The sequence below is a fragment of the Hydra vulgaris genome, chromosome 15, assembly GCF_038396675.1.
Source record: "Hydra vulgaris chromosome 15, alternate assembly HydraT2T_AEP".
Lineage (NCBI taxonomy): Eukaryota > Metazoa > Cnidaria > Hydrozoa > Anthoathecata > Hydridae > Hydra > Hydra vulgaris.
In genome coordinates, this window is record NC_088934.1 from 47,418,835 (window position 1) to 47,445,318 (window position 26,484).

General features: G+C 28.4%; 2 protein-coding genes across 3 annotated transcripts; one reads left to right on the forward strand and one right to left on the reverse strand.

Moving 5' to 3' along the window:
- The first annotated feature begins 186 nt into the window (after positions 1–186).
- Positions 187–26,283, forward strand: LOC101236399 (uncharacterized). 2 transcript variants are annotated; one of them, XM_065820054.1, is made up of 7 exons: positions 187–365; positions 441–559; positions 5,647–5,794; positions 8,429–8,541; positions 20,951–21,632; positions 25,577–25,796; positions 26,044–26,283. In XM_065820054.1, exons 1-6 carry the CDS (start codon positions 303–305, stop codon positions 25,787–25,789), a joined length of 1,338 nt encoding a protein of 445 aa, XP_065676126.1. In that variant the 5' UTR covers positions 187–302; the 3' UTR covers positions 25,790–25,796; positions 26,044–26,283. The 2 variants fall into 2 exon arrangements, with proteins under 2 accessions (XP_065676126.1, XP_065676125.1); XM_065820053.1 differs by having other exon boundaries at positions 25,577–25,785.
- LOC105849234 (homeobox protein Wariai) lies at positions 20,849–23,022 on the reverse strand. Its single transcript, XM_065820056.1, has one exon. It carries the CDS (start codon positions 22,834–22,836, stop codon positions 21,661–21,663), a length of 1,176 nt encoding a protein of 391 aa, XP_065676128.1. The 5' UTR covers positions 22,837–23,022; the 3' UTR covers positions 20,849–21,660.
- Positions 26,284–26,484: the final 201 nt, after the last annotated feature.

The following is a 26,484-nucleotide window of genomic DNA, read 5'->3' on the forward strand; positions in this document are numbered from 1 at the left end:
CATAAAAAGTGTCTTAGATCCTTGTCTTGTATTTTAACTTTTAATAGAACTGACTTTTGAATGACAAGTTTTAGACAACTGACGATTGTCTTAAAATGTTTTCATATTGTTATGTGACTTTTTATATTTTTTGTTTCATTGCATTCTTCATTTTCTTTTAAATATTTTTTAAATTTAAAATTATAAAGATTTGTGCAGATAAATAATTATTGTTATCTTTTGTATAACATTTATGGTGATGAAATTAATAATAAAAATATTTCATGCTAATAAATAATGGAGATAATTAATGGAGAAACCAAATGAAAAAAAGAACTGTATCTAGTTGTCAAAATTCTTTGATATGGAAGCTAAATAGAGCCCAGGTTTGCTTATTTATTAATAATTTTAGAATCACAATATGGTAAAATTATTAAATCATTTTTAATTTTTCTATTTAGTTATTTGGAGGTGTTCAGCATCCTGGAACAAACAAAAAGTTACAATATTTTGAGGCACCTTGCGCTAAAAATCAAATAAAGCTTAAACTGTTACAAAATAAAAAAGTTTTTAATAATGGGTAAAAACGAATTTTTATATAGAACTTTTTCATATTTAAGGTAGTAGTCATGAAAAAGGTAATTTTGAGAAATAAAAAAAAATCTACTATATTTAAGTGTTTATATAGTTTCTTGAAGAGATTAACTTAATTTATTAAAATATATATATATATTTGGTTGATCCATAATGGAGAAAAAGTGTCACGAAATCAGCAAAGTTAATCACATTTCAAAATGGTCAAAGTCAATTTGTCTCTATCTATTTTCAATTAAATTTTAGGATAATCTACAGTACATCTAGATAATCCATTTAAGCTGTTAGATTTTACATAAATCAGAATATTGAAAAAGTTATTTTTTTGGACCAATTCATTAATTTTTAATAGTTTTGTTTAAAACGTTGAGGTCTATAAATCAGTATATAGCGTGATTCATATAAATTTTAACCGTTAAATTTGCACTCCTTCTTCATCTAATAGGCTGGTATAGATGCATTTATAATACATTGTTTCCAGTTTAGGATGTTAAATGATGGATCTTCTTGACTCAATGCATGGGTTGTGCTTGTGTCTCTGTTTTTATGACCCATACTTTTATCTCGTAATGAGAGTACAGCTTTGAAACTCAGTTTTATATTTTTGAGGCCAGCTGGTAGCCTGGTTTCCCAAACTCTGTGGTAGCTCTCAGAGAGGCTGTATCCATCGCCAGCTGTAAATTATCAGAGTACTAACAGTGCCATGTTACGCATGGATGGTGTCCCTGTTCGTTTTTTCGGTGTGCGTTGTCAAGACCGCATTTGGAGCCCTTTCTTACTGCTTAGGGTTTATTAGTAGTAATAGACTATTAAATTGTGTACTGAGTACTATCTGTGCTTTGAGTCAAGTTATTTAACAAATTTAAAGATGAATAAGGTACCTAAAACTTTAAAACACAAAAAACTATTGTCATCACCAAATTCTCTAAATCTATCATTCACTAATATTAGTGGCCTTCAAAGTAACTTTTCTTCTGTTAAGTCTTATCTCTTGCAAAGTTCATCAGACCTACTTGCTCTTTGTGAGACTAATTTGAGTTCAGCTGTCTCATTTTGTAATCTTAGTGTTGATGGTTATCTTCCTTTAATTTGTAAAGATTCCATTAGTCTGATGCTTGGCGTGGGTATCCACATTCGTAAGAATTTTGTCTGAAAACTAGTTTTGAATCCACATACTGTTCTTTTATGTGCTTTGATTTAGCACCACTTTCCTCTATTGCCATTCTCTTTGTTCAATATCGCTCTCCTTCATCTCAAGACTGCGCTCTTTTTGATGTTATTTCTGATCATATTGACCAAGTCCTCTCTCTTTATCCTTTAGCCAATATTGTTGTTGGTGGTGACTTTAATGCTCATCACACTAAATGGCTTGGCTCTAGTGTCAGTGACTCTGCAGGCCTTAAGGCTCAAAGCTTTTGCCTTTTTTAATCTCTAACACAAAATAGTCAACTTTCCAAATTGTTTTCCAGACAATTCGAATCATTTACCTTCTCCACTCGACTTATGTCTTAATTTTGATCCTAGTAAGTGCTCAGTTAGTGCTTCTGATCATGGTTTGATCTCTCTAAAACTATTATCTAATTCTTCTTTATCATCAGAATCCCCCCATCATCGTACCTCTTAAAACTATCTTAGCTGACTGGGACTCTTTCCAAGATTTTCTTTGTGAGTGCCCTTGGTTCGAAATCTTTCGTATTCCTGGTGACAAATGTGCTTCTTATGTAAATTCTAAAATTTAGGCTGGCATGGAATCTTTTATTCCCTCTCGTCAATTCTTAAATATCATATCATATCTATTAACAAAACATATCTCCAGAAAACAGACGTCAGTTTAGCATAGCTAGAAACCATTGTTAAAAGGTTTTGCCTGTCACCATATGCTATTCTCAGGTCACGAAATCTTGTACTTCATCTCAAAAATTAGGCTCTTGTGAGTTCTAGAGAATCTTTAACAGTATCTATAACAAGGGCAAGTCTGTTGTTGTTGTTGTATGGTTCAGATTTTGTCACCTCACTTAAAGACAAACCTAAATTGTTTGCTAATAACTTCTCATCAATATCATCTCTTGATTCCACTACTCGCGTTCTACCTGATATAGCCGACAAAAAGGTTAATCCATTGCCTGTTAATCCATTGCTGTCATCTTAACTTTCAAAACTATTTAACAAGTGGTTATCAGAGTCTTGTTTTCCAGCCTGCTGAAAAGAGGCATCTGTTAACCCTATTTTCAAAAATTCTGGATTGAGATCTGACTTGACTAACTGCTGTCCCATTTGTCTTCTTCCTATCATAAGCAAGGTTTTTGAGTTTTTATTTAACAAGCACTTAATCTCTCATCTTGAATCTAATAACTTATTCTGATCATCAATATGGATTTCATTCTCGTTCTATTGCTGATTTGATAACAGTAATTACTGTTTTAATCGTGTCTTAGATAGATGTGGACAGGCTAAGACTATTCCTCATGACATTTCTAAAGCTTTTGATAATGTTTAGCATGCTGGTCTTCTCCATAAGCTTTCTTCTTACGATGTATCAAGTAACATCTTTAAGATTATTAAATCTTTCCTTACCAATCATAGTGTAAAAGTTGTCCTTGATGGACAGCACTCTTCTTCATATCATGTAACTTCAGGGGCTCCTCAAGGTTTTGACCTTGGCCCTATAATATTTTTAATTTACATTAACAATCTCCCAGAAATTCTCACATCTTAGGTGGCATTGTTCACTGATGGTACTACCATTTCTTGTCTTGATAAGAAGTCAACACTCTCTGATTGCTTAGAGGTGGCATTTGAGCTTGAAAAGGATATCACTTCGGCTACAGCTCAGTAGTTAGTAAAATTTAACTCAGATAAAACAAATTTTTTTTTTTTTAGCTAATCATTATCGTAATAATTTAGATCTTCCTATATTTATGAACAGTAATGTACTTGATGAGTCATCTACCCTTCATCTTCTAGGATATACTCTTCTGATATTTCTTTGAAACCATATCAAATCAATTGTAAAATTAGCATTAGTTTGCATCTCTTTATCGTTTTTTGCCACTTTTTTACTCAGGATTCTATTCTTTATGTCCATAAATCTCAATTCCATCTTTGTATGGAATACTGTTGCCATATCTGGGGCCGATCTTTGAATGACGCCCTTTTAAACAAATGCGTTTTAAACATAGTTGGACATATATTGCTTCTCTTTCTCTTTTCTATAAATGCTATAATAGGTACTGCTCTAAAGAGTCTGTTAGGTAACCTACTAAAGTTCATTTTCGTGTTACTCGTTATTCAATTAAGTCTCATCCTTTTACTGTGACTGTTTCTAAGTGCTCCAAAAATTCTTATTTGTCTAGTTTTTCTCCTCGAATATCAGTCCTTTGGAATTTGCTTCCTTAATCTTGTTTACCTGATTCATATAATTTGCAATCTTTTAAGTCGTCTGTTAATTATCTTGCTCTGTAAATTTCTCCTTTTTTCTTCCAGTATCTTCCAACTCTAAGAGTGTTTGCTTGCAGCCTTCTTGAAAATGAATATGTTAAAAAAAAAAAAAAAAATTGAGTGCATATATGTTGTGAACATATCCTGAAATTTTGAAAAGAAGTACTCTATCCAATATCAAATCATTGCATTTTAAGTTTTTTAGGAAACGTGAATTGCGAGTAAGTTTAAAAAGTTAACTAATAATTTCCGGTAGCATAAAAGTCTTTTAGTAGCAAAAATGGCTCTTTTTCTTTTAAAATGTAACAGTAGACCTTATACTTTGCTCTGATGGATTTGCTTCACTTTTTTACATCATTTTTTATGACTACCACCTTAAACAATCAGTGGTGTACACTGGATTTTTAGATGTTAGAGTTTTGACACTTACAGACATTGTGCAAACTCCAAACTTTTGCATGTTTATGCTTATATCAAAAAAGAATGTTTTGCAAAGAATTGGAGTGATTAGAGCTTGGGAACAAAAAAACCCTAATTTTTTGGCCCGACCTGCCCTTAACGTGGGAGCAACAAGTTTATAAAATATTTTCTTTACTATTTTTATCTAAATTCATATTCATCAACAAATTTCAAATTTCATGCAGTAATCTCTAAGTGTTCAGTTTTTATGACCCTGCAATGTTTACAGCCCCCTCAAATTTAAGGGGGATTAAAACTTTATATGGTCATAGTTTTTGAAAAATAAGAGATTATTGCATGAAATTTGAAATTTGTTGATGAATATAAATTTACATAAAAATGGTGAAAAAAATATTTTATAAACTCGTTGCTCCCACGTTAAGAGCTGGGTGGGCCCAAAAATTAGGGTTTTTTTGTTCCCAAGCTCCAATCACCCCAATTCTTTGCAAAACATTCTTTATTGATATAAGTATTAACATACAAAAGTGTGAGTTTAGAGTTTGCACTATGCCTGTAAGTGTCAAAACTCAAACATCTAAAAATCCAGTGTACACCACTGACAATAGTCAAAAGTTATTATGTACTCTCACAGGCAAACATTTAAAAGCAAAGTTTTTAGATTTTTGTTTTTATTCATTTAAAAAAAATATTTAAGCATTGTACTCATAACAACATATATAACCTACGTATCGTACTTATAACAAAAACAGTCAAAATTTAACTTCTTTTTTAAACAACACATAATGGTGGACATAAGACTTCTTAGTTAAACAACCCTCAGAATTAAGGTCAGCATTCGGCAATGCTGACCTAACTGCTGACCTAAAAGTGTTAGAGGTCGGCAAAATATTGCCGACCTCGTTTCTATGTTTTATGGTAAGACCTTTGTATCAATTTTTTTTTTGCCCCGCTAATGCCGACCTCTAAAAGATCGAGGTTGGCAATAACTTGCTGACCTCATTTTTCCTAATTATGAGGGTTGGTTAAAGGTGTATTTTGCTGTATATTGGATCCTGGTTTAAATGCATTATAATTTCATTTTTCTCTATAAGGTAATATATTTACCTCATAGTGAAAAATGAAGTTATAATGCATTTAAATAAATTTATTTTTTAGTAAAAAATAAAAAAATTAATTTATTTCCAGTTTATTATCAGTCACTTTTTGTTTTTTTAGACACATATTTCTGGGATTTTCAGCAGATGGTCAATATCTAGTATCCTATCGTTGTGAAATGATTACAGATGTAGATCTTATGGTATCTGTACGTTATCAGTATTTTCTCTACTGGTGGCTGTTTCATTTGTGGAAACCATTGCAGAAGGTATTATATATTTTTGTTTTGATACATCAGTTTATGGATTTCTTGATCATCACAGGGTTATTATGGTCTTTGTATTGACACAAGATTAGTCAGTGTGGTTCTTGTATTGACACAGGGCTAGTTTTGTCCTTTGTAAAAATAGTTGTGCCTAATTGTGGTTAATAACTGGGGCGGGTTTTTCCCTAGTTTTATATGCATAAGTTTTGCTTGTGTAATATATTATAGGACTTTAATATATTACACAAATATATTAAAATAATATATTATTACAAAGCCCAAGTTTTTTTTATTTTATTGTTCTTTTCCTCAATAAAAATAAATATTTAAAAGTTTCTTTATTTTTTGTTAAAAATTAATAATTTAAATAATGCCCAAGAATGACTCATTTAAAAAATCTATATTAAAGAATAATTTTTTATTTTTATTTTATTCAATTTTCATTTTAATCCTATTTTTACATTTTAATATTATTATTTTCATTATTTTATTAACTATGATTTTTCTGCTATTTTTTTCCAAATTATTTAATTGTTTTTTTTTTCAAAATTGTTTAAAGGGATCCCAAAAGTGCCGAGACATGTTCCGTTCATATTAAAAAGAATGTTTAAAAAAATTATTTAGGCTGATTTTTTTGATTAAAACAAAATAATGTTTACCAAAAAAAAAAACTAAATTAGTAGTTTTAGTCGAAGCTTGCTGTCTCCATGTTAGTGTGATTTTTAAATCTTTAAAATATATGCCGCAATCTACTGGCTTTATAATTTATTTAAGCGCACTTAATTTCAAAGAGTTTTTGTGTATTACTTTATTGTAGAATTTTAACAAGAAATCTATAAAATTTTCTTTATAGATTGCTAATGAATTTGTTTATATTATAATATATAAATTTGTTTATATGGTAATATATAAATTTGTTTATATTGCATTATATAAAATTTTTTTTACTCCATTTATTTTTGACGCTTAGCAATATCAAATTTTCGTAGATGATATGATTGCTATTTTGTTTTTTTTATCCATACTTTTTTTTTTGAGGAGGTTCTAATTAGTGTGGAGTTTAACCGTTTAGTTATTAAAATCCAAATTATCAAAATTTATTTGGTTCTTGCACTCTATAAACATTCTTATGTTTAGTTGTCTTTAAAATTTATAGGAAAGTTATACGATTGATGAGAAATACTTATTTTAAAAACAAATAAAGCTAAAACAAATAATATTTGAAAATTTTTTTTTTTTTTGATTTTTCTTAAAAAAACTACAATGATGTTGTTTTAGTTTTTTTTGTCATATTAAAACTCTTTAAAATTAAACCCGCTTGAATAAATTTTTATGCCAGTAGATTGCGGCGTATTTTTTAAAGACCTAAAAATCACACTAACATAGAGGTGTTTAGATTTTACTTTAACCACAAATTTAATTTTCTTGGTATAAGTTTATTATTTTGTTTTAATCAACAAAATTCACCCCAAACATTTTTTTTTTCACAGTTTTTTAAATACTAACTCAACTGGTCTCAGCACTTTGGGATCCCTTTAATGTTTTTATTTTTTAAATTGAGGCAGTTTATTGCAAACAAACTTTTTTTCTTGGTAGCTCTTTAGTGTATCTTTTGTCAATTACCTCAAGCTAATAATTTTAAAAATTAGTTTTGAATAAAATAAACTAAAACATTTTCTAAATAAAGTCAAATCAACAAACATTAAAGGAAAACTGATTTCGTTTTATAAATAGCATAAATTAAATTTATATTTTTTGTTTCAATTTTTTGCCAATAATATTTGTAAGAAAAATTAACGTTTTACATTATTTATTTTTTAATTCATTAGATGACCAATCCTAGTTCTTGTATCACATATTAAAAATAATCTATCGCTTTAAGAAATCTTTTTGGCTTGTGAGCAACAACTATTTTGTTATATGCCAATGTAGACATTTCTTCATGGTACATCCTTATGCATAACTATACATTCTTATGCATAACTATACAATTTTATGCATATTAAGACACAAACATCTTGTTAACTTTTTTTTCAACTTTATAATAAAATATCGTTGTTTGATCATATTTCTTCAAGTTTGTGTATTTAGGTCAGCTTCTTTTATGTAAAAACTTTTTTTATAATCCTCTCTAGTGAATATTGCAAGAAAAATCATAATTTTGTTAAAATTTGTAAGATAATTTTTTTCTTTGTGTAAACACTTCTCTTTTGATTTTTTCTGATAAGTTTTTTAGCTCAGGAGCCTGTAGTCCTTGTAGACCTTTTCAAGTTTTATTTTGTGTAGCGTGTCATATGCCGTAGTAATATAGTGGTAGAGCGCTTGCCTAATAAGCAAGAACTTCCAAAATTAATACCCACCACATCCCTTATATTACCGCGCTCAACCTGTTTCTCTATACAGCGGCCTTGTTCGTCTAGGTTTGTGTTTCGGAGTTAAAGAGTTGAAAGAGGGTTGTAACCACAAAAAAAGCAGCCTCCTCAACTGTAATGGCTTGCTCAGCATTGGGGAGGTGAATAACATTTTTAAAAAAGATTGTTTTCTATATTTTGTTAAAATCAAGGTGAAGTTGATGCTTTAAACCATTTTTCTAAAGTAAATGTTTTAAACTCAAAAAGTTTTATTATTTTTTGTTAGATTCGTAAAGTTGAACTATTTGTCAATGAAAATATTTCTCAAGAGCTTCATCTATTATTTTGTGAATCGTTTCAAAATGAATATATTGTTGTACATGGGAGCACTTATAATAGGTTAGATTTTAACAAAAGTTTACTTGTTTGTTTTTGTTATAAAATTAACCAGCTGCTTTAGTTTGGCCTAAAATTTGTGAAAGTGCAATCAAAATATGTCTTAATTAATTTCATTTTATACAAATAAATATATACAGCCAGAACAGAATTTAATAATATCAAGTGATTTTGTTTGAAATAATTTGATATGATAAAATTATTTATATGGTAAAATAAGTTTTAAAAGTTTCGACATGGCAAAGTTTATTAAATGAAACTTGCCATGGTTCACTAAATAAACCTTGTCATGGTTCATTAAATAAACCTTGCTATATCAAACCTCTTAAAACTTGTTTTAAAAATGTTGATAACTTCATAACTAATCTTAAGGTTTTCAAACAATCAAAATATCTCTTTGGTGCATTTAATTTTTTCTAAAATATCTATGTACATTACTTCTAACTTTTTAAATACTGTTAAATAAAAAAAAAAATTTATAAAGCTATAACAAAAAGTTTTAATATAATGTATTCTTTGTTTATTCTAAGAAAAAAATTGAAAAAAAAGTTATATGATGCTCAATAGAGTTGAACATCATATGGTTTATTTAGTTTGTCATTAAATAAAGTTCAGAAAATCGGCTAAAAGCACCTGCTAAAGGGTACTTAAATAATGATATTTGTTTTCAGCAGTGATAAAGTAGTATAAGTTGATTACTTTATTCCATTCTCACTTTTTATATTTCAAAATTTTGACTTGAATTAAGACAGTTTTTTAGACTGAAGAAAAAAAAGAATAATGGAAAAAGACATGTAAATTGCGCCTGCCAAATATCAATGTGCCTTCAAATGGCTGTATCAGTTTGGTATGCATCTGAAATAAAGAATAAAGAGTAAAAAAATAGTGGGCACAATAAAAAGTGGCAGTTTTAGCAGACATTAACTTTGCAATCAATAAAATAAATGTTTTTCCACAAGAGGTCACTAATAAAAGATAATCTAACCACTCAAAAATAATGACTAGACTGAAGTATACAGTTGTTTTATTGTGTAAATAAAAAATCTTTGAAGTGATATTATCAGGAAGATCATTAATTATAGACAAGAAACAATTTGCGACTAAGGATGGGACCTTTTAGCACCAAGAGGTTACTGAAAATGAAGAAGACTGTTATCCATCAAGAAGATTTTTACCATTACTATTAGAAAGAAATTATTCGATAATTTTATAAATTTTAAAATACACTATATCAAGGTTATGGAGAAGACCATGCCAGATTTTATCAAAAGCCTTTGATATCTCAAGTGCAATAATTCTGCCTCATTGTTTCCATAATATATATGATAAAACTCTGCTGTTTTTATTTTTATTTAGATTTTTTTACTGTATTTGTCTCTTTAAGATTGCTGTGTAGGGAAACAAGTTGAGCATTGTACACTGTAACAAACAAAAGTCAGAGAGTTTTTTAAAAAAATAAAATTTCTAAAAACATCAAAACAGCAGGAGAAATTTGTTGTACATATGTCAAAGATGTTATTAATGTGCTCAGGTAATAAGTCCTTATATGCAGATGGTCTAAAAAAAAAAGTTATGGTCTGAAATTTAATAAAGAAAAAAATTAACAAGCCCATCCTGCTACTCCAGAAGGTGCTGCTGTAGAGGCAAATAAAAAAAGCCCGTAGCTAGCAAAAACTTTAAAACTCTATTTAAACAATTAAAAGTTTTTTTTGTTTTATTTATTTTTTTGCTATAAATATATACACCCGATTGAAATAATTGAAATTTTTGTATTAAGGGTCGGATTCAACATACCTAGCTCCTGGGACCCGTTTTCCTGGTCCTCTTTTGCTTTGCAAATTTGATATAGTCTTGATGAAGGATTGAAATTTTATTTTCTAAGCTTTGAGTCACACAATTGCCATCTATGTTATACTTATAGATACTTATACTAAGTGTTTATGCAATCAATAAGGTTAATCTGCCCATATAGGACATTATAAAGACGATTTTCTTTTTTAAAGTAGGAAGATATTTTCATTCAAATGAGACTTTTTCTTTAGAAATGGATAAACAGGGTAAGAGTTCTAATGAGCTTTAGCATGCGAAAAACATGGGCAAATTTTTTTTTGCTCTAAGAGAGATCTTTAAATTAATTACTTTTGTAACATTTATTCAAAAAACATCTAAGTAGAGAAATAGAGGATGAACTAGACGATAGATAAATAGAGAAATAGAGGATAAATAGCTGAATAAGATTAAAAATAGAGGTGAAATAAACTCCCCTAAACCCGTATTTTATGAGTCATGACAGCTAGTATACAATAATATCATACATATTTCTATCAATATTGTCTTATGTTTGAAGTTAAGACATTTTTTGTTCCTTTTTTTTAATAAAAAAATTAAGTGTGGCCTTTTTATGTACTCCACTGTGTATATATACAGGCCTTGTCAGGAGTAAATGAGTGTGAAAGCAGAGAAAAGCTCTCCTAAAACAAACATGGCGAGCCGTGCTAGCTGCTCCTCTAAACAGCTACTTGCAAAAGCTTTTGGTTTTTGCATGAGTTATCTATTTATTCATTTAAAAAATTGCCTTTTAAATACAAAATTTGGTTTTATACTCGCTACATGCATATGTTTGTAATGGTAATGTTATAAGAGTGTATACATAACAAGCATTAATTGTGCTTTTCACACTAGCTATTTATTTATTAACAACATTATTTATTTGATAAAAAAAGTTTGACAAAGAGCTATCAAAGTTTTTACTGCTTATAAAAAATGTTTTATATTTTCATATTGTAATAGAATGCAGGCATTATAAGAATTATTACTACAATTAAAAACTCCACAATAAAAGTGATTAATGTATTAAAGTATATAATATATAAAATATATAGTTTATCACATAAAAATAAAATTTATAATTATGTATAGTTATAAATATAATTTAGAGTATAATAATTTTATATTTATCAGTTAGTCCAATCTAATAAAAAATGTTTGCATTTCAATTGGCGCTCTTTATTTTTTTGCAACAACTTTTAAAAACCATTGTAGCTTATTATGGAATTATTTTTTTGCAACAACTTTTAAAAGCCATTGTAGCTTATTATGGAATTATTTTTTTGCAACAACTTTTAAAAACCATTGTAGCTTATTATGGAATTATTTTTTTGCAACAACTTTTAAAAACCATTGTAGCTTATTATGGAATTATTTTTTTGCAACAACTTTTAAAAACCATTGTAGCTTATTATGGAATTATTTTTTTGCAACAACTTTTAAAAACCATTGTAGCTTATTATGGAATTATTTTTTTGCAACAACTTTTAAAAACCATTGTAGCTTATTATGGAATTATTTTTTTGCAACAACTTTTAAAAACCATTGTAGCTTATTATGGAATTATTTTTTTGCAACAACTTTTTTTTTTTACTTTTAAATGACCATAATTCTTTCCTTTTATAAACAACTTTGCGAATTTGATTATTTTTCATTGCTGTTATAGTTATATTGCATGGATTTCACACCAAGGATTTTATTAAAAGAAATGCTCTGCATTTAAAACAAAAAAAAAATCTTTTTTTACGAATTCTATTATAACTTTGTATTATAATTATGTGATATTTATATTTAAATTTATAATACTAAAATTCTGCTCTACTCGACAAGCTGTAGTTAACATACAATCTCCAGCACTACAAAAATAATCAGTTGTTATGCAAAAAAAAAAAAAATCACATTTTGTATTCTTGAGTCTATAATGCAAGGAGGAGGGGGGCTATTAATTTTTAAAAAATTTTCCCGCCCACCTTAAGCTAATTAAGCATCCCCACCCCCATTTATTATTTTTTACTTGTTATCAACCAAAAAAAAAATCAGGAAATGATTATTTCAGTCACAGATAAAAACAAAAACTATCAGTGTAAACAGGTTTAAAAAATTGTCGATCTAATAAATCTCCATTTGTCAAAAATGAGCTTTTGGTTTATTTGATTTATTGCGGTAGTAGTGTAGTGGTAAAGCGCTCGCTTCATAAGCGAGAGGTTCCGAGTTCGATCCCCACCATGTCCCTGGTAGTACCGCGCTCAACTTGTTTCTCCGCGCAGCAGCCTTGTTCGTCAAGGTTCGTGTTTCGGAGCTATAGAGTTGAGAGAGGGTTATTAACCACTAATAAGTAGCCTCCTCCTCTGTAGTGGCCTTCTCGGCCTTGAGGAGGTGAATAATAAAAAAAAAAATTTCTCACCAAAGTATAAAACTTATATCAGCATAATAAATCCTATTGAAGTTATGGTAAAACAACTGTTAGAAAATGCGCATTTGACCGCAAGCCATGCTAGAATTAAGTTTTATGCGTGTTTTGTAAAAAATATTAGTTTGGATTTATGAATTGAAATTTTTTATAAAAAATGCTTATATTGTAACATGGCATCAGGTTAGAGGTTTTTATGAACTGACTGAAATAAATATAGTTTAGAAGAAAAAAGTCAATTAAACTTTGTCTTTTTTATTCAAATTATTTTTTTTTATACAAAAAAATTGTATATTTATAACATCTCGTGTCTTGTACTTTGCAAAGATTTACTCTTAAACGAATCCCCAAGTGTCGCAACAAGTTGTGTTCATATAAAAGAAAGTGTTTTAAAAAAACGTTTGGGTTGAATTTTTTGATTAAAACTAAATAATGAATGCACATCAATAATTTTAAATTCACGTTTTAGTCGAAGCTTGCCTTCTCTATTTTTTTTTTGGTTCTTGGAGTATTTATGTTAGCCACAATCTACAGACTTAATAACACAGGTCAACAAAAAAAAATTTTTTTTCTGGTGCCAAGCAAACAATTTGTTTTTTGTATAGCATTTCTCATTTTGATTTCAAATATGCAACTCTTTTTTTACCATCAGGTCAAGTTGTAAAGATATTTAGGTTCAAATCTTAAGTATATAGGGTAAAGTCCTTAATATTGTCGAAAAAAAAGTTTTTCAAAAGTATGTCAACCTGGGTCTCAAAAGAAGCGTATTTTCATAGAGATTTTAAAAATGTTATTCATTTGTAATAAAAATAAGTATTTTGTGTGTTTTTGGTGAATAACATTCTGTTGACTTTTTTTTAAGAGTCTTTAGCATTTTTTCACATAATTTTTTTGTCAATAAATTTTTTAGGAAAAATATTTATGTTTTCTAAAATCTCTATGAAAATACGCTTCTTTTGAGACCCAGGTTGACATACTTTTGAATAAAGGTATTTAGGGTAAAGTCCCTAGACTTTACCCTAAATACTTAAGATTTGAACCTAAATATCTTTACAACTTGACCTGATGGTAAAAAAAGAGTTACATATTTGAAATCAAAATGAGAAATGCTATACAAAAAACAAATTGTTTGCTCGGCACCAGAAAAAATTTTTTTTTTTGTTGACCTGTGTAATTTATTCCATGCTTGTTTAATTCATAACAGTTTTGGTATATGACATCGTATAAATTTTTTCTTTCAAGATATTGGTATTATTTTTTTGCCACAATCACCAAATCACGTTGATTGTATAACTTTTTCCTAAATTCCAAAAATATGTTTGTGATTCAATTAAAAATTAAATTTATAAAAACAAGAGTTTAATATATAACAAAGATTTGCAATAAAAACCAAAATATAAACTAGTACTAAAAGAATAATTTTACTAAAGCGTATAAATTAATTTATAGTATAAACTGAATAAAAAACGAGTGACTTGAATAAAACATATAAACTGAACTAAGTAGAAAATAAATATTAAACTAATTATTTTACTAATAACCCTACAAATCAAACTAAATTAAAGTTAAAACAAATATTTGTACTAAAATATACAAAAAATAGTTATAATATAAATATAAAAATGAAGAATCGCATTAACTTGTTCTCTACCAGCCGATCAAAAATCTTTTTGTAGCGTCCACGCATTTTTATGAATAAAATTTGAATGACATAACGTTGGCAATTAATTCAAATTCAAATGGTAAGTCTCTTTAAAAGCATAACAAACTATATATCAATAGAAAACTAAACAAATGTACTTTTTAATTAAATAAGTTTTTAACATGCATCATTAAACAATAAGAAATGCTTAAAACTATTTTTTTATAAATAGTAACTAAAACATTAAGTCCGAAACAAAACTCATTTAATGAATAAAAATAATATTTTTTATTCAAAAGACTTTAGTAATAACTTAACTAAATACTTAACACTCCAAGTTAAATTTTACAGTGTTAACGCTGTTTTATTTTATAACTAAATTTAAAGTAGTTTTTTTTTATGAAGGATTATTAAAGATTTTTTAACTTTGTCAAGTGATAACTTTTTTATAATTTCACAATATAGCTCTTATTTTTTCTTGATTATGTAGAGAATTAATTAAACTTTTCGAACAAGCAAATTTGCGTCTAGGTTCTAGACACATAATTTGTTTGTTATTTGCTAGACTCTAGAATGGAAATTTATGTACAAAACAAGATAAATTGTGAAGCATACTCGAAAGCCGCTACCAGAGGCTTGTGGTAGTGAAAGGGTTAAACCATAACTAAATGTAAATTAAACATAAAACAAACAACTCTATTAAGCCATATGAACTAAATATAAATCATTAAACCGCATCATATTATCTTTATTTTTTCTCTGACTGCAAACTCTAATAATTACAAAATATGTATAATTGTGTCATGATTTTGGCTGGCTTCTAAAACAAAGTAATAATAAAGCAAGTGAAAAAAAATTTATAAATATAAAAAAATATATATATTTGTATAATTTTTTACTAAATCACTTATATTTTTTGTGATTTAGTAAAAAATTATAACAAATATTTAATTTTCTAATTATAGTAGAAAAAACACTTATCTTTAAAAAAACAACAACAAAAAAACGTTATCTTAAAAAGATATTGCAATGACGTCATATACTGAAACTGTTATGATTTAAACACGCATGGAATAAATTATCAAGTCTGCAGATTGCGGCTAACATTATACAGACTCCAAGAACCAAAATAAAATGGAGACAGCTAGCTTCGACTAAAACATGAATTTTAAAATTAATGGTGTGCATTCATTATATAGTGTTAATCAAAAAATTCAGCCCAAACGTTTTTTAAAACATTTTCTTTAATATGAACACAACTTGTCTCGGCACATGGGGATCCCTTTAAAAGGCTCTTTTTTCCCCCTTAACATCTTCGCTTCAACAAGCTGCAAGCAACCACTATTAGAGTTGGAAGTTACTGGAAGAAAAAAGGTGAAGTTTATAGAGGAAGATAACAATTAACAGAGGACTTAAAAGGTTGTAAGTTATATGAATCTGGAAAACAAGATGAAGGGAGTGAATTTCAAAGAATTTATGGCTAAAAATATTAGAAATTTATTAAGCACTTACTATGATACAAAGGTCATATACAGGGCCAGCAAGAAAAGGTTTTTTATTTCGGTATGTGTCATAAGCATGTTAACCTACTAAAAAAATTATAAAAAAATAAAAAACCATGCACCCCCATATTGCCGACCCTGGCCATGTCTGAAGCTTAAAATGAACATAAATGTTAAAGTTCTAGATATTATTAGTTCAATGAAACAGTATAATGAAACTAATTATTTAATTTATAATTTAAAAAATTATAAATTAAATAATTAGTCTGGTTTACAGAAAGGGATGCAAAAAATCCTATCGATTTCTAGGGACTCCTGGGCCAAAAAAGAGGAACTCCTTGAACTCCGTACTCCAAATTATTATTATTATTATTTTTTTTGTCTTAACCAGAGTTTTCACAGATGAAAAAGTTCCTATAATGCTAGAATAGAAAATTTAAAGTTTTTATTATACTGTAAAAAAATTACTATTTTTTATTGGTTTCTTTTCGGTTAAAGGTATTAACTAATACTACTAATATAATTTAGATTAGCGGGTTTGTTAACTTTTTTACTTATATACTTTGACTAGCGGATTTGCATACAATGTTAAAAAGCCTTTTTATTTTATTTTTTTTATTCAGTTTAATCATCAAATCATTTAAAGTTGTTCTAAAACTTGAAATAACTTAAACATGTTGTTTCTGTCAATATTATATATTATATATAGCACCAAATACATATATAAATAAACTATATATATAAATAAAAATATATATAATATAGTATTCAAATAAAAAACTCATTCATGTGCAAAAAAAGCATATCATCAACTAAATCAGATGTAAAGCAACTACGATGGTCCGGAGTCATGTGGTTCAACACCGAAAACAGTCGTTCCATGCTTACTTGAGAGATAGGCATAGACAAAGCGACTCTGCAGACATCCCTTAGAATTTCTGGGAAATGGTCAGTTACATTTAATGGATTAACTTTTAAAAAATCATCTAGGATGGATGAGTTATTCTTGAAAATTTACCTAATTTCCGTAATTACTTTTAAAGCAGCTCAAAATTCTGTTTCAATCGTACAAAGTTGGTTCTGCACATTCTGAAGAATTCTTCTGAAAAAATCTCCTTTTGGCACAGTAAAAACAAATTAGGTCTCCGTTTTTTTACTGGCGAGATATGTGCCGCATTTTCAGAATCTGAATCAAACACACAAACAGCAGAAGAGTTGGTCGATATTACTTTGCTCTTTTTTTCAAATTAGACACTCTTATTTTTATTTTCCAGTTAAATTTCCAGTTAAGTTTGTATTTTATCTTCTAAAGGCTGTCAGCTGCAGTCATTTAAAGAAATTTGTAATTTTGAATATGCGTAATATTTTTATTCAATTTTATATAATATATTTATATAATATATACTTAAATGAAAAAAGTGCTAATAATATTATAACTATAATAAATTATAATAGAAAAACCTTGTCTTCACTTGTGACATGCAACCATGTTGAATATCTACATAAACCGCTGCGAGAAAAAATGTATTTTCTTGTAGGGTAATTCCCGATTCATCATTCCCTTCTGAATATCTTTTGCTAACTCATGGTCTTTGTCATCAAGTTCACACCTTATTGAATTCTAGTCAAAGAGAAACTCACCTGCAGTGATAATCTCCCGCTGAAGGAGTATAATGAGATCGCGAGCCATCTCCAATACATCTCGTATTTATTCCCAGATGCCCCAATAATATGGCTGAACATTAAACTCTTTAGGAGCTCTTTTTATTTTGTTCAGCTTTTCGATAATTGGTCTCTGTATTTTTTGATTATATTTTAAAAAATTGCAGAAGCAGATATTTCTATATTAAAGAAGGGTTGTCGCACAGGCATTATAAAAGATCAGTAGGGAATGAATTTTCGGAATTATTATGAAGAATCAGCATTGAATTTTTTTATTTTTTTTTTATTTATTTAGTTTATTTAGGTGCTCCCAGAAGTCCTTACGGTCTTATCACGGAGCACAGCGGGATAGCATTTAAATAGAAGTTCACTTCTCCTTCCTTACTCCTTACCAATCTTGCTTATTAGGTTAGAACCGGCGTCGAACCTCGGACCTTTGGGTTCTGAGCCAGAACTCTAACCACTGCTCCACGGCTGCTCAATTAATTTGGATATTTAAACAAAAAGAGAAAAAAAGAATCTTTATATATAGTAAGTTAATTAAATAGTTTAAGTATAACTTATTAACTAACCTTGATGAGCCTTTCAATCATTTTAATTTGGCTCAACCAAGGGGTAGCCTAATCTAAAATAGGAATTAAGTTTGAGAATTGATCTCTGAAGTAGTCAACCCACTTTGAATTTCTTGCAACTTTTACAACTTCTCTTGCACTAATTAAATTTTTTATTGTGGGCTTCTTTAAGGCATCATTGAGTGCCATCTGTAGAGTGTGGACAGGACATCTTTGAAGGTGAATTTTGTTCATCTTCTAGCAACTTCAGCAGCCAAGACTGTTACCGCATTGTCCTCTGTAGAGAGGCCATCCTCGTCTAACTCATGTAATGCAAATTGAAAATCAATTTTCTCCTCATTGATATCCTCCGTTGCGTTGCTGCTGAAGTCATGCACCAACTTTATGTTTACCTAACATATATTGCGTTTAGAAAAATATTTTATGAATATTCAAATCAAATAATAATTTTGATTTAAATGAAAAAAGATAGAATTACTTCAATTTCAAGTTTTAAAAAAATTTTTTTTTTAATTATAAACTCACAGCTGCATTGTCCTAACTTATGCCTAAAACGTTAGCTTTATTAATTCCAAACTTATCTAAACATCTTTCAATAATCTTTCCTTTTGTATCAGCAATGCTAAGGTTGACAACAATAACTTCATCATCTATGAGTATTGGGCATTAATACCAAGGTGATGCATATACCTTGTTGTCGAATCGACTTTTAAATAGATCAATAGTTTTGATATTACATTTTTAATTTCTTTGCAATGCTTTATGGTTGCAAATTTGAGTTCTCATAATATCTCAGTTAAGTGTAGTCCCAACTGTCAGGCCACTTTTCCGCAAAGTTTTTGTAAGAGTTCGCAATCAATACCTAAAAAAGAAACATTTGAGAATAAATAGACAAACAATTTTGATAAAACATGTTTTTTTATTTAAGAATAATTGCGACAAAGAAATTTTAAAAAACGTTTTACAAAGTTAAACCAAATAGTAAAGTACAAAGAAAAAGTTAAAACAAAGTCTCAGAAAATGAATAACATAAATGTAAGTCTTTTAATATATCTTAACCTGGAATTCTGGATATTGCTTCATGTTTCTGGCTGCTCCAACATCATCATTAGATTTACCACTGGAAATTTCTATGTCAAGGATTTCATCACCCATGTTTATTTGCATTTCTGCATCATCACCACCATCATCAGTATCATCATTCATTTTACTGTAGATGTAATTCACTTTTGTCTCATATTTCAATTTCAGATTGTACTCAAATTTCAAACGTTTGACTGCTCTCATCTCTTTCTTATGCAACTTAGCAACATAGCCTTTTTATCTGTAGCATCAATATACATTTTCCTTACAGTTTTTTGGTCCAACCAGAAGGACCATTCTAATGGAGGTATTTTATGCAACAGTGGACAAACACATAGTGAATTCTCTTGTACACCGCTGTCAACACATTTACAAGTATATATATCAAATACAGTTTGTAATGATTTCAAACAGTCTTGGTAAGTGATTGATGTCTTCTTAGAACTGGGATATTAGCAATTGATAAAAAGAGTGTAGTTAACTGTGTAAAGACCCTTAACTTTATCAATCAATTTCTTTATACAGTTAACTACACTTTTTATCAATTGCTGGGATACTCCTGTGTTGTAGACACTTAGAACTTCCTGTGCTACAGCACGGTCTTCTGTATACAATCACAATTTTTGTGCTTTAAGTAGTAATCATTCAGTCTGTAAAGATCATTAGATATAGAAAGTTGATTTTTTTCATAACTGCAGGTTGGCCCAGAACGAAGTGTTTAGTCGCAATTCTTGTGCTGACGGATGCCATTTCTTAATTTTCAATACAACAGAAACCAATTTGCCCAACCAACAATAGATGACAAGTAGGAAGGATTGATAATAAACAACTGATTGAAATAAACTCCTTTGTAGCAAAAATAAATTATCTTTTTTTTTTTAACAATCTTTAATATAAAACAAAATATGTTTAACACGTTTATTCTCGTAGTATATTATTAACTTTGCTTCAGGTTTGATGGGGGTAAACTTACAATATGTTAGAACTACTTTAAGTTGAGTTAAGGCTAGGTATTATTAATTTATGGTTATGTAGACTTATCAAATATCATTTAATGTACCAGCAGATAAAATATAAACTAAGCTTAATTAACACTTGAAAGAATATGCCTTTTTAAAATTGAAATGCGTTTTCACTTTATTCCATCATATTTAACTAAAAGTTGCAATTACTTACTGAGCTCAAAATTTAAAAACTCTTATAGTCCCTTAATGTTGGACAACTTTTATGCTAGCCAAAAAAAAAAAAAAAAGGCTTATGACCCACCCTAAAATATATATATATATATATACTTGAAATATTTATATATATTTATATATATATATATATATATATATATATATATATATATATATATATATATATATATATATATATATATATATATATATATATATAAATAATTATATATATATATATTTATAATATATATATATATATATATTTATAATATTTATATATATATGTACTTATACATATATATAAATATATATATATTTATAATTCTTATATATGTATATATATATATATATATTTATATATATATATATATATATATATATATATATATATATATATATTTATATAAATTAGCAATAAAAAACAAACAAAATCAATATGTATTTAGTCGCGTTATTTATTTTTGCTATAATTTGAATTGCTAATATTAAAACTGATCTATACTTATAAATGAAAATTAATTTATTTTCTCTAGTAATGATTATTCTGAAAACGGATCTTTATGTTATCTTTCTGTAATTCCAACTAATGTTAATAGCGAATCTAAATACGCAATCAACCTCCGCTATGAACTTCTACCACCTTATCCGCCTTTAATGATATCAGTGTGTGTAAAATTAAAAAATGTTATTTTACTTAACTCTGGTGATATGTTGTTTGCAATTATATTGAATGGTGGCAATTGTTTCATATCGAAAAACGTTTTTCAAAGTAAATTATGTTACTGTGGAATCTGGAAGTATTCCGTTCCTAAAATTGATAACTTTCATAAAATCAAAGAAAAATCTGAACTATCTGACGTTATTGTCAATGAAGAGAATAATATCAGTAGTTTTAAAATACCGTCATGCGTTTCATATGTTATACAAGGGTTTTCATTGCAGAACGAAGAAGAACTAGAGGAATCTCCTGAAAGTTTTTTTGATTGCACATCTATTGTCTTGCCAGTTCAAGTTTTTTTTAATGATAAACGATTAAATGTTTCATGCGAACATCGATGCTTTGCACATCAATCGAATTCTATTATTGATGCAGATTTTGTTGTTGGTCAGGCGCAATTTAATGCTGAGACTTTTTTGAATGAAAAAATTCAGGAAACAGAGGAGGTAAAAGAGAGATATGTTTCATTGCGAGATTACGACATGCAATTTGTTGAGGTAATTTGTGTTTTCAATTCGTTGTTGTTTACTTTATTTTATCTTTATAAATTTTTTTTATATTTTCTTCTGCATAACGATTTCGAAATGCGACTCCACAGATATCTACTGCACATTGCGGGCATTTTTCCATATTTGGCTTGTCTTTGCAGTTTCCGCAAAATAAATGACCATTTTTGCACTGGTATATATGTACTGGAGGAAGAGGGAGCTCGAAGCAGATAGGACATTCGTGTTCGTTTTCATCGTTTTTATCATCGTTGCTATCATTCTCTGGTTCTTTTTGCATATTTTGATTTCCAAATACTTTTAATTCTGCGATCTTTTTAACGGTGTTAGATGTATTGCTTTTAAATTGTTTTTCAAAATTCAACATGTTAGTCTTTAATTCTCTCCATTTGTCTTTATCTTTTTCTATTGGAACTTCTTCTATTCGAAAACCTTGTGGAGGTGACGGAGAATTACGCCCTTGTGTAAGATTGTCTAGCGTGCCTTCATCTGATTTTTGGTTGTTACTAAAGTTTGTTTCGCGCTTCTTAGAAATAAAAGCTGTAAGCTGATCTTTTTTTGATTGAAATAAAGATTTTATGTTTAAATTTTGATCATTTTTTTGACACTTTACATGCTCACTTAATTTTAATTTAGTTTCGCGTTTGTATTTGTTTATTTGTTCTGCGACTTCATAATGTTGCATTTTACAAGCTAAATCGTAAGGTGTTTTACCAGTGTTTGTTTTCATGCTTGCGTCTGCCCCTTCTTTTAAAAGCAAATTGACTACATCAGACTTTCCGTGGTAACTTGCTCTGTGTAGTGGAGTCCAACCATCCACGTTTTTTGCATTCACATCGACATTATGTTTCAACAAAGCACAGATTATACCAATATTTCCACATCCACTTGCGGTGTGGAGTGGTGTATTGCCTATGTTACAACCAGTGTTTGCATCTGCTCCATATTCTAGCAGTAGTTCGACAGCATCAAGATTGCCATATTGGCATGCAGAATTTAAAGGCGAACCGTTATTTGTGTTTACTTGGGCTCCGTTTTCTAACAATAAAAGAATGACTTCATTATAGCCTCGTTCTGAGGCTAAATGAAGCGGAGTTTCGTTGTTCCTTCTCTCGTTAACACATTGTTTTTTTCTGCGTATTAGTTTATTTATTCTTTTAATATCTCTATTTTCAATTGCCTTAAAAATGTCCATGGTTTTGTTTTTTCTGCTTTTATTGACGCCATCTACATTACACAATTTTTTAATTTATTTTGTAAGACAATTTTGTTAACTTTTTTGAAATTTCTCTAAAACGTTAGAATAGCTTTTGTTTATAAAAATATATCTATGCACTTTTTCTAGACATAAAAAAGTTGTCTTTTCATCCTATAGTGCGATTCAACTGAAAGCATTCATAAAAACTTAACTTAATTATTTATTTAAACGCTGTTTTAATGTTTTCAGGCGTTTATTACCAGTTTTAAACGAACAGTTTAAAACTATGAGTATTTATTGTGAATGTAAAAAAAAAACGAAAATCTGCATTATCAATTTATATAATGTTGCGTTTCTATAAGAACATTTAATATGCTGAACATATCTTTTGTTCTTACTAAATAAAAAAACTTAAATTTTAAGCTAAAAATATCTTTAAAAAATATTTCTAAAGCTTTGTAGCTAATCTTTAGCCCAAAAAAATCAGCGTTTAAAAAATGCATTGGTTTATTTCATCGCAGCTAGAGCGACGTTCTAAGAGCAAATTGCATAATTAACGTTATGAAGTTTGATGTTTACCTATCTTTTCATTTGTTAAATTGGAGGTTTGTGTTTAAACATCAATATAAATATGAAAAATTAAATAAAGATACAAATAAATTAGTTTCTTATGAAAAGTTTCTGAAATGGTTATATAAAAGTAGTTTTGAATGAAAATTAAGATTTTTGACTTTATTTACCATTAATAGTAATCGATAATAAGTGACCATTAATATTTTATTACATTTAAATTATTTATTTTATGTTTTTACGCATTGTTTAATCATTTTTACTTTTCGAGAAAATTTGTGCGCATTTTTCTTCACTATCTTATCTTAGATTTAAGGAAATCAAAATCATTTGCAAGTGTTTTGCATCGCTTAGCTTAGTTATTTTATTGCATACAAAAAGAAACGTTTAGGGCTCGATTTGCTTTTTATGTGAAACGGTGGTTTCCTTTTTAAAAAGTTGTGAATGACAAACACGCGAAGATGTTAAGCAAAACGGTGGTTTCCTTTTTAAAAAGTTGTGAATGACGAACACGCGAAGATTTACAGCAAAAGATGTCGCTAACATGATTAATTTTGCGTTGCCAAAAGCAGATTCTTGATTAGAAATTGAAAATAAGAGATGTCTTTAATCTAATATCTAAGCATGTCTCCGATTCAGGTCGTCTAAAAATATCAGTTAATAAACTAGTAAAAATATCAAAAAATTTTCTTCAACTTGGCACGAATCCACCTGAGCTAAACATTTCAAAAAGATTGATGAAAATATAATTCATGATTGCTTATGGAATCGATTAATCATTAATATTATTTAGTATATAACATGTTAAAGAAATATGCAACTAACTACAGACTTTTTTTAGATTTATGATATGATACAATATGCGAATTACCAAAAGGGAAAAGGGAGGTTTACACAAAAACATACGTGGGAGGGGGATGTTAAAAAAAGCGAGTACGTACGGGGTTTGACTCTCGTTCTCTATCTCTCTTAAAACCTGATTTCTTTCTTTAAAAAAAATAAAATAATAAATAACATGGGTTTCTCGAGTTTAAAATATCAAGGAAGGGGGGGTCGTTAAAAGGATACAGTTGCGTACAAGGTGGGAGGGGTCCTAAATCAGTGGTTTTACGCGTAACGTACTTTATGAATGTCCCTTAAGTGAAAACAAATCTTTTTTCAATTAGTAATTAACCAACGCTATATCGGATTCATGAAACCGACATATTCGAAGTAAAATAAATATACGTCAGAGGGTTGTCTCAATTAATCAGGTCAAGTTGTAATGTCATTAGTAATGACATTTCTAGCACTAATTTAATTCAAATGTTTTATGTAAATTACATAAAACAAAAAATGCTTTACAAAATTAAAAAATAACATTAATATTATTAGGTCCATAAACTCTTAGGTAATCTGGTACAGCGCGCTCACCCCTTTCATGGGACATCGGTTACATTTAATCAAAATTATTTTTTTTTTTGACATGAGAAAAAACGAATCTATTAAATAAATAATTTATTTAATAAATTCGTTTTTTAACGACAGATAATTTTTATCTGTTTATAAGTCGTAAAGTCCTCGATAGTCAGCACCCTAGACTTAATATTTTGCTTTAATTTATAATTCGCCACTGCTGGTAACGAAGGAAGTGAGTCTTTATTAACATTAGAAATTCCATTTTCTAATAAACCTAAAAAAATAATTTGCATCTAACATCCCCCTGTTTATTAGGCACCTAAGATTTTAAGTTTATTAAGTAATTATCAAGTTTTATGTTTATAAAAATAAAATAAAGGACTAATTAACATTTTAAAGGACTAATATTAATCCAAAATGTCTAAATAAAATTATAAGTTTTTCATGCCATAACAACAAACGTTGTTTGCTTTTTTACAAGTTACAAGTCGATTTTCTATGTTTATAAAAATAAAATAAAGGCGAGCGAATATTTCGTACTCAGTAAACTTAATGGAATAAAAAACGATGCAAAAAAAAAAACGAATACCATAAGGCAGATAATATTTACGCATTACAATCGCATAATTGAAGATTACAACATGTAAGCATTAAAATTTTTCTTTGTCATTCTTATATATTTATTTATATATAAGATACTATAAATTTATGCTAATATATGCTCTACTTTGTCATGAAATGTTTTTTTTTTTTTTTTTTTTGCGAGTAGGTCTGTGAAACTACAAATGAAGTGGTTATTCTTTTAAATGCTTTAGTTATTTTACGTGAAAATGTTTGTGGCGACGTACTTAATCAGCGGTCAAATAAACTATTACTTTACAGATTTGGTTATATTGTCACCTGGAATGTATACACAAATAGAATAACCGTTTTACACGCAATGAAACCTATTTTGGATGGAGTTGGATCAGAAAACAAGTAATACATAGGTTATTTTTAACTTTTATTTTAATTATAAAGAATCAATTAAAGAAATATATAGAGAAATGTTTGTAAAAGAAGCAAAAAACCTTTAAATTTCAGTCACTTTTGTAAATATTGTTTTTTTAAATATTATTTATTGTGGTTATTTGTAATAACCTCGTATTGTTTCCACATGTGGTGTAAAACTGGTAAATTAAAAAAATTTGGTAAATTAAAAAAACAAAAAAATTAATTTTTTAAAAATTTATTTAGATCACAAAACTTCTCTCCCAGTCTCTCTGCAATGATTCAATTAAGAAAAAAGTGGTTCATCCCTGTTGGAAAGCATGCGTCTGTTCAATCACTTTCAAATCACACCGTTTTTACTGGCTCGTCTTTACCACGCATTCATCACCCTTTCTTACCTATAACTATTGTTATGTAGTTTTTGTTTTATTAAATTAAATAAAAATGTTAAAAACTTAATAAAATTAAATATGTATAATTGTTAAACAGTTTTTCATCTCTCACGCTGCTTTTGATGCCGAAGGCTCAGTTTCTTGGAACTAAGTCAAAGTCGCCGCACAATTTTTTATAAATTTTATGTTAATTTATTCACTTTTTCAATTCAACTTGATATAAAATGAAATGCAAAAATGATTCGCGTAGTTATGGTAATGTAAAACAAATCACATTGTAAACATTCAAGGTGGA